This window comes from Austrofundulus limnaeus, unplaced genomic scaffold, assembly GCF_001266775.1.
Source record: "Austrofundulus limnaeus strain Quisiro unplaced genomic scaffold, Austrofundulus_limnaeus-1.0 Scaffold109, whole genome shotgun sequence".
Lineage (NCBI taxonomy): Eukaryota > Metazoa > Chordata > Actinopteri > Cyprinodontiformes > Rivulidae > Austrofundulus > Austrofundulus limnaeus.
The window spans coordinates 1,347,005-1,356,825 of record NW_013952511.1 but is presented as its reverse complement, the minus strand read 5'-3'; the positions used below and the strand labels follow the sequence as shown (position 1 = coordinate 1,356,825).

The following is a 9,821-nucleotide window of genomic DNA, read 5'->3' as shown; positions in this document are numbered from 1 at the left end:
TCTTTTCCTCGACTCACTGTTTTCTAAGTCCTGTATGAGTGTTGACTATAACTTCTTCTCACATCTATTTTCTTTTTCTTTTAGTTTTTTCTTTCAAGTATTTTCTCCCTTTGGATCCACCACCTGTGGGGGGAGAGTCATCAAGGTCAGGTGCGATGCAAGCCAGGTAGCCGGTGAGGGAGGGACAGGCCCTAGGCGGGTGGATTCTTGGCAACATAAATTGGCTCGAGATACATGATACATTACCTCACTGGATGGACAGGAGCCAGAGCTTGTGTGTGAGGCTGAGTGATACCAGCTAGAGGTACTTTGGTTCACCTCCACACACACTCTGGAACCCAACTCCTGGAGAGAATCTGGACTCCCTGTAGATCTGGAGTTGAGAGAGGCACTGAGCGGTTCACAAGCTCTGGTAAACTGGAAGTCAACGATCTTGTTTAGTAGTTCCTCAGAAAATATTGTAACATTATTGTTCAGAGGATATAATAGAGAAGAAAGCTGAACGGACTGAAAAATATGACCCAAACAGAATATAAAGATACACTACGCAGCACAGAGAGAGAGATGGTAAATAGACTGTGTTTGTATAGCACCTTTCTACCCAACCAGGACAGTCAAAGCTCTTCACACTACAATCTGTGTCCTCATTTACCCATTCACACAGCACTCTACTAGATCTCCCACAAAACTAACATGTACAACCATCTATGGAGACAAATCAGTGCCAATCACATTCATACACTGATGGGACACACATCAGAGGCATTGGGGTTAAGTATCTTGCCCAAGGACACAACAACTGAGACAGCTGGACGGGGGATCGAAACGGTGACCTTCAGATTCCAGGACGACTCCCCTAACCACTCTGTCACAGCCGCCCCACTTTTTTTTCACCCATCAATATATTTATTTAGAAATTAAGCATTGTGACAAAAGAAAAAAAGCAAGAAAACTGAATCGTTTCTTAAATTTCAATTAGATTTCTGAAAATCTCAAATCTCCCCAGAGTAGAGCCTGAACCAAGCGTCACAGTTCCAAATCAGTAAAACATAACATTAAGGAAAAAATTGCTTTTCTGTGCATGTTACAGCTATTAAGCTTACAGTAAATTCAGCATCAGAGTGCCTGGCCAGCATCCACGCTTTATTGCTCTGACTTACAACAGCTGAGGCAAAACAAGACAAAGGCCACTCTCAGGGAAATTGACTGGGCTTGACTGAGGAGCTGGAGGTGGAAGCGGAGGACTTTTGTCCTCACTGAGGTTCCAGTGCTTTCCTACAGCTGCTAAACGTTCTTGGGAAAGTGCGGCAGGGTACTCACGAGCCAGTGCTTGCTCAGTGAGGATATCTAGCAGCGAATGAGCAGGAGGTGTATTCAACGAAAGTTTGGAATCATTTTCAAGAGATGAGGAACAAGTATCGGACTCTTTCACCTCTGACTCCTGATCAACACAATTGGAAATAATAATAATAATAATAATGATGCATTAGTTTTATATAGCGCTTTTYGAGACCCTCAAAGACGCTTTACAATTTTTCATGCATCATTCATACACACTTACATTCACACACTGATGGCAGTAAGCTACATTGTAGCCACAGCTGCCCTGGGGCAGACTGACAGAGGCGGGGCTGCCATGCTGCGCCACCGGCCCCTCTGACCACCATCAGTAGGCAAGGTGGGTGAAGTGTCTTGCCCAAGGACACAACGGCATGTAGGCATGGCGGGGAGTCGAACCTGTGACTTGCGGGTCCCAAAGCCGGCTGCTCTACCACTACACCACAGCCGCCCCAATGGATGAACCTTCAACAAAGACCTGTCCTGGTCCTATGGAGAGTTCTACTGGAGATTCAGAGAGACTGAATTAAAAATTTCTGCACTCTTAAGGCTGGAACATACTCATTCCAAAGCTGAACTGTCGATGCTCGCAGCGGTCACGTGGTTGTTTGGCATTCATTTTGGCACGCACCGTTCATAGACCCTGAGACGCACTGCACCGAGTTCCTGGGAAACTCCTCCCACTGCAGCATACATCACTGCATGGGATTTCTTCTCCCTAGAGTCTACAATGCAGGAAAAAAAGTCCCATCACCCRATGTTATTTATCTACAAATCTGTCATGGTTAAAGCTCCACAATTTTTTATGACAGATTCCACTGTGCACGTCTGTTTTACCTCCATTGATGAGTTTTTGACCGTTTGACTATCTTTATAGATCTGCTTCCTGGTAAAACAGTCGACTCCGGAAGCGAGTAATTTTTAACCAAGTGGTTGAAGCAAAATTCAGTGTCCCAGCGCTTTCAGCACAGAAAAACACACCCACAAACTTCAGTGTGGTAGGCCCAAACCTGTTATAGCTATGATTCGTTATTGTCACATGTGGGGTCTATAAGTCTTTGAAAATCAGCCGACAATTTTRAAATCTTGCCTTGTGACCCAGGCATTATCAGTTGTAGATGTAAATCCGGTGATTACTTTTGACAAGTTTTATGAAACTTTTTCTGGTGGACTCTGAGATAATTGCTACAGATGCATGATGAAAAAACATGATGACCGTCCACCCTTTGCCTTTCAGCGGTGGACAATATTAAAACAAGAAATAATCAGTAGTGCTAGAAAAGATTCTAAGATGTTGTTCCCACATCATTTATGTTCTCCTTTCCTTGTTTCCCAGGTAACTAAAGGCCTGATTTGCTAGAAAAGACTGAATCACTGGAATAAGAACGTGGGAGAAAAAAAAGTCAAGACCTCAGTGTGAAGAATATAATGAAAATGTGAAGCATGACAGGTGGAAAATAACAGTGGGACACATGTATGAAGAGGTGCGGACAAGCATGTGTGGGTGTCTAAGTTCCAGCTGCAGAAAAGTAAAAATAAGGTGAACAACAATAAGAAGGCCTCACTCAAGTTGCACTGTTTTTACATAAATGCATACATATTCAAGAAAACAGCCTGGGGAGGGCAGTCCAATCTGTAAGACAAAGTGAGCTGACATTCGGTGTGTTTGACTCCAAGTTAAAGATAAGAAGCTGCTGACAGACACAGAAACAGGCGTGTTGGAATGATGGGTTCAAACAAACAACACGTCCTGTCTCCTTCTGACCTTTTTTTCTGATTGATTTGCCTTTCCCTGCCGTCTCTTTCTCTGTTTACTGCACCTTTTTTTTTTTACCTTAATCTTAATTCCAGTCAGTTTTTGTTTGTCTGACTGTATGTTTTGTATTCGGTCTCGCTCGTGTCCACCGGGACCTAGGAGTCCACTTGACTTTGTTGAATTTTCCTTCTGAAAAATCTACTCTGTGATGGGTGTCAGATGGACAAATGTCTGGCTCGCTGGTCAGACTGTAGGATGTGACTGTCTGGCTGTACGAGTGGAGGCTGCTGTGTAATGATAACAGCACAGGAAGGGTTGCCACAGTGACGACTGAGACAGGAAACAGCCTTGAGAGATGTAGAGCAAGACACGGGTGAAGCGCTAAAGGTAGCCTCGTTGGCATTTAACAAAGTATGAACCGTTTTGATTGTAGCCGTTGGAATCATGGATCAAGCTGTGTTGCTCCTACATTTAGCAGCTGGTACCATAATCACCATCCTCAGATTTGTAAAAGGGGTCTACATTATCTTCCATGTTTRAGTGTGTAATCTGTCAGTTCAGTTTTTTAGATTAACAAACCTCAAAGTGCTGATGTGTAATACGACTGAAAAAGAAAACAAACAAAAATCGAATTAAAAATTAGATGAACAATCATTAAAAGTTGGATGCTCATGTTTTTCCACGTTTAAGACAATTCTTTTCTTTTTAATGCAAGTACAACCATCGAGTGCTGTATGTCAACTCAGTTTAGTTCTTTACAGATTTATGATACATTCACACGGTACATAATGAAATGCCAGGTAGCAGAAAGATTGTCTATCTAAAGAAACCAGCAATTCTCCTTGAATTTTCACTTTGTCAAGATCTGCCATTCTGAGCAGCACACCGGTGACAGTGGGAAGAAAAGACTCTTTTATTAGGAAGAAACCTTCAGTGTGAGTGGCCATTTGCCTCAAACAACTGAGGTTTGAGAGCACTAGCGGAACAAATCAGAGTGGGCGGGGCCGGGGCAAATGACCAGGCCCTTTAACACCAAATAATAAAACTCATACAAACTTCAGCACCACAGAGTGCGACTAAACGGACATGAAATATAAAAAAAACCAAGAAAACAATTAAAACATTCAGCTACTGATGATAAAACGACACAAATTCAAAGCAGTTCAGCACCACAGAAAGAGATTCGATCATTTTGACAACAGTATCAACTCAGAGCCTGTACTCTACCAGTAGCTACAAAGTTTAGGAAAACTGGCACAGCGGCCCACATGTTCACAAACATAAATTCAAAAAGAAGCACTACTCTCCACTATTGAAGGGCAAACAACGAGCTCCACAAACTCATCCGCGATGTTGTGTATTTTCTTTGATCTCTTGTTCTCTATGGACAACATAAGTCCGCTCAGTCCCTCCTGTCCCGCTGTGTTCTTCAAGTGGAGCATGTCAAATTGTATGGATTTTAATTTTTTCGTATTTTGCTGGCGTACTAGACCAATTTTTTCAAGTTTTTCTGATCAAATAATTATTTAACATGTCAGAGCCTGTAGGACGTAAAAAAAATCAAATAACCATCTTCCAACTTGCTCTGGCACAAGTTTTATTTTTTGTAAAAATTATAGATTTTTGAGGCTCCTTTTACAGGTAACAACCGAAGGGGTTGACATGTATGCAAGTGGTGAGTTTTCACTTGGAGAATGAGCGCTCAGAGGCTGGAACTGTGACTGGATGAGTCAAACATAAAAGGAGGGCGGAACAAACCTCTCTGAACAAGTTACTGCTGGATGGAAGCTTTTTTACCAGATCCGCAAAATATTTTTGATTGTTATCTGGTCTGTTTCCATCTGCTTCTCAATCATGATACATTTTGACAGCTTTTATGTATAAATATATCCATATAATTATTAATATAGCAAACATTTGGACAAAATTGGTCGGTCTTTAGTGAATTATTTTGAAAAAACGGAAGTTGTGCTCATTCTTCTCCCTGTTGGTGCAGTATGATTTTTGCACATTGACTCTGGAGCAGCTCCGGCATCGGGCAAAGGATGAATAAAATTTTGGCTTATCGCCGTCCACTCGCTGCCCTGCACCATTGTGCGGAGACAGTGTAAATACTGTCATTTATTATAATGGTTGCATATTGCATAAAAAAATAATGGTTGCATATTCACCATGGTGGTCGGTCCAGAACGGAACAGCGTCTAATGTAAATTGAGGGCTAAGTTTTATCTCCCTCTAGGTATTGAGGTATTGAAGGGAGATTTTAAGTTATTTAATTTTAGAAACTCCAGGAAACACCAGTAGGCCTGCAGTGTGAGAGCAAAGTCCTCTGTTGGAAAATATGGACTAGTACAAGCTTTAATAAAAGATGGAGTTTGGTTTATTAGAAAAACTATGTTTTTATTTGACGGGGAACCAATGGAGCAAAGTTAAAACTGAAGAAAAATGGTCTCTYCTTTAAACTCTCATCAGAACCCTAGCAGCAGCAGTACTTTGGATTAACTAACTGTTAAATGCATGGACCAGTTTTTTTTACACCGTTTTAGAAAAAAAAAACATTCTTTTAAGATTTGTTTCATAGCAGACTTATTTCCTTTAGGGGATTTTAGTTCAGTAGAACTCCCTCCCCATTCATACGGTTTACAAATGCATTCAGCTTCATGAACGCTGCAGCTGTTGGCCCATCATCTTTTTTTAATAACACTTTCTTTTTATCATCTGTCACTTGCAGGTGTTTTCGTAGGCTGTCCACTTGTCTCAGTTGGATGTGCCATTTCAAATCGGTTGCCTAAATGCGGCAGCAGTTCTGACCCGCTGGGCACAGTTTGTATCAATTTTACATGGAATCTGTGTTGATTTATTCATAAAACTGCTTACAGATAGTGGATCCACTTTATGACACTAGAGCAGTGTTTTCTTTGAGAGCTAATGATGCTAAGTTGAGCTTATGGTCCTTGTTCAAATCATTGTGTTCATGGTTTGTTGTCACCATTAGTACACGTCTGAGTATTCTTGGTTTCATTAGACTAAAAATGCATTAGAGTTTTTGCGCTTTTTAACAATATTACAGGTCTTTGGTAACCAAATGTTTATGTATTTGCAACGGCAATTAAATAAATAAACTTAATAAAATTGTTCAACCTTTTGAGAGCCATAAAGAAAAGCTCTAATTGATGATCTAAGACGTGTCCTGGAGAAGAAACATAATCCCATGAAAACCGCATTGTGTTCTCCTTTCTTCTGGTTAAAATAATTGGGTTTTTGCTTTTAAAATCCCAAATTCTGCACAAGGTTATCTGTGTTGTTTGCTTGCTGGTGCATGCCTGAGACCTCAGCAACACAGGTGTCTTTGTGTCCGTGTGCAGCAGCTGTACTTTTCTGTCTTCATTAGAAATATGCTTGGGTTCAGACCTTTTTCGTTTTCTCTGTAATATTTTTAAAATATGCTCCTATTAAAACACATGGCATACTTTCCCCATTACTCATTTCTAAAACAAGTCATTATACAACTTCAAATAAAACTTGCTGCAGTTTTAACAAAAACCTGCTGAAACAGTTTATAAAGAAAAACAAACCAAAAAAATGACTGAATGCAGTAATGCTACAAATATTTTATTTATCAAAACCAACCAGCTGATATTTTAATAAGACAATACAGAAAGACACAATAAATTATTGAATAGAAGCACRGAGTTTGGTCATAATTTTTCTCACTGCAGCAAATCGACTTTTGCTTGTTCAAACTGAAACCAGTAACTTTCTCTGACGTGAAAACGGTACGGCCTTTACACTTTGGACAGAAAATGTTTGAAAGTAAGTAAGTTTTCTTTTTAAAACAATGGAGCCTGAAGAAAAATAAGAATTGCATTCATTCAAACCTGAATACGCATAAATCTGAAGTTTCATTGTTTAAGTTTTGGGAAATCAAAAACAAAACAAAATCAACCAAAATAGTCCAATTTGGAGAAATAAAATGTTAAAAAAATCTTACTTAAAAACTGAAATCAGAGGGTCACAAAGAACATGAAGACGGTTTTCAACATGTGTGTGTGTTTGTGTTTGTATGAAAAATGTCTGCCATTAATTATCTGGAGTGTGACTCACAAAACTTGAAAGTGATGTATTCCACATCTGGCAGCAAACAGCTGTGACCATCATGTAGTCACATAAAAATGCTGCTTTGATTTGGTTTTACTGTTATTGATGAGTCYTCATCAGGTCCACTTATGATTTTTTTTCCTGTCTTTTGAACAAAAGCAGCGTGAGATTTTCCCAGCTGAAACCCGGCCCGAGCGTTTGAACGGTTGGATTGAGGGGTGATGAAGGAGAGATGACGGATGTACAGCAGGATCGTGTGTTTGGACATTTGAATTCTTGCCCGGTTGCTGTCAGGCTGACAGGTTAGACACACAAACCGTTCCCAYGTTTCCATTTGCTGCCAGCTTTTCACAGACGGGTAGGAAACCCCCCCACATTTTAAACAAAAGGACTTCTTCCTGAGCTGCATCGGTTTAGGTTTGGATTTTCGGCGGATACAAACGGCATCGCTCTGATTTCATCTCTCTCATCCTCAAGTGCTGCGAAGCTACAAATAGACGAGACACCTTTCCTAAAAACTTCCCCTCTGTCGCTCTTCCTGAGTTTCTGTCTCCCTTTTCCTCTGTTACAGTATGTGTCAGAGGTCTGAGGTTCGCGGGTTTATCCACTGCAGCAGAATTCCGCTCTGCAGCTGGAATGCCAGGAATGCAGAGGAAAATCTGGGCGCACGGCGCTGCAGCCTGATCTGACATCTTCTTTTGATGTGTTACAGAGAGAGAGAGGGATGAAGGCAGCGAGTAGAAGGATGTGTTTTGGACAGAAATGAGGTGTGCAGTTGGACTGAGATGCAACAAGAAAAACGTTATATTCAGATGAAAATTTGGGGGAAAATAAAGCCACATTTTACACACATAGCTGTGTTTTCTTTTGCCTCACCATGAATGTGTGTGTGTGTTGGTGTGAAATTTTAATATGAAGGATTGTCGTTAGCCTAATTTCACATCTAGAAATGTGTTATTTTGGTGTAAAATTCCTCCATCCCTTCTTCTTCTTCTTCTTCTTCTTCTTCTTCTTCTTCCATCCTTCTGTCTATCACTTACTCATCTCAGCTTGCTTCTGGCAGAGAACTTGCCCAAGTTTCTAGAAACAGTCTTTTTACCACACATGCACACAAAAAATAAATAAATAAAAAAAAAATAAAAAAAACTGACTGCTTGAAAGTTTAAAGTAATCATTTTTCAAAACTCCTTTGAAAAATAAAAGTTGTATTTGATTTTTTTTCTCTCAGTATGTGGTCTTTAGTACTGGGGTTTGTTGAGGAAAATTTTTGTTCCAAGGTTGCTTTTGTTGGAGAAGCTCCACTTCTATTTCAACACGGCATTGCATTTAAATGTGGCACGAGGGGTCAAACTTTATTTGTAGGAGAGAGAAATGGCCCGCGCACAGAGGAAAATAAATGTTTGACTTGTAACAGTTACTGTCTTTGAGCAGAATACAAGCTGCACTTCATCAGTCTGTTGCTGGCTTCGTCTTTGCTACGTGTTTAGTCAGCAGTGCTTTCTTATGTAAAGTCCGTTTCGAAAAACAGAAAAAAAATTCATCCATCAGTTCCAGACCTAAAAAAACAAATAGTGTCCTAGCGAGGAGGCTGGAGGGGACAGTCACACTCGCATGACTCATGGTGCGCAAGGAAAACCTCATCGATAACCCAGCGCACCCGCTGCCTCTGTTGGTTCCTGTACAGATTAGCCTCAGGGGCGTACTTCAGCACCTACGGGAGACACAGACAAAGATAAAGGGTAAATACTAAACCAGAAGCACATAAATCCATCTATGACAGAAAAAAAAAAAAACAAAATAGAAAAACATTAAAAAATCTTGACATTAAAGTTTGGGTTGCGTTGCATTGGTCTTAAACTTTTTTTTCTCTGCACAACAAAACAATAAAATCAGATTTTCCTATCAGACAAACACAGGAGGGTTTAATTGCTTCGTCACATCCTGATCTCCTACAGCAGCTGAGGACGACGTTCTTCTTGAGTTGAGTCATTTCTGTCATTTATTAGAGCCTGGTGTTAAACTCGTCTCTGTCAGACAGATGAATAGGAAACAACTTCCTGGCTGTCTGTGCTGGAGTCATCACAGCCCTTCTGCTGGGCCCACCTGTGCTTCACTCCTGGGGTCTGGATGGAGTGTCGGGTCTCTCGCTGCCCAGAATAGAGCCGGTCTAACGTCGTCTCTCTTCTTGTTCGACGGGACGCAGACAYGCTGTCGTAGTTTTGCCGTGAACCCCTGACTCTGAGCTGCATTCTGAGGATTTGGTGGCTTTCAGACCACCGTGTTRGCAGAGGAAACGGTCTCACTCCTGAGGAAGAGGGCATCACTGACAACCTCTCAGCTGGTGACACATGCAGGTTTCCTCTCCTCTCAGCTGTTAGGGACGTGTTGAAAACGTTTGAATAGCATTTAAGTGCAAGCAGAGGGTCTTTTCACAACTTTTCTTTTTTTATGTGAATCCTCCCTCACAAAGTCACGTCAATCATACTTTTTTAAAAACTTGAGTTTTACAGCTAATTTATAAAAACATGCTTGTATTTTTTTTTTTACAGTGAATACTGAAGTAGAAAGAGATTTCTAAACTTTTATTTATGATAGTTTTTGTGGTCATTGTGTATTATTAGTATTATTA

The 9,821-nt window shown here is 40.6% G+C and overlaps 1 protein-coding gene across 1 annotated transcript in view; it reads right to left on the bottom strand.

Moving 5' to 3' along the window:
- Positions 1–6,685: 6,685 nt before the first annotated feature.
- Positions 6,686–9,821, bottom strand: part of pdgfd (platelet derived growth factor d) — a 62,631-nt gene continuing 59,495 nt past the window's right edge. The window contains exon 10 of the mRNA XM_014013990.1: positions 6,686–8,903. Coding sequence (XP_013869444.1) covers positions 8,769–8,903 — 135 coding nt within the window. The 3' untranslated portion in view covers positions 6,686–8,768. The remainder of the gene's footprint in view (positions 8,904–9,821) is intronic.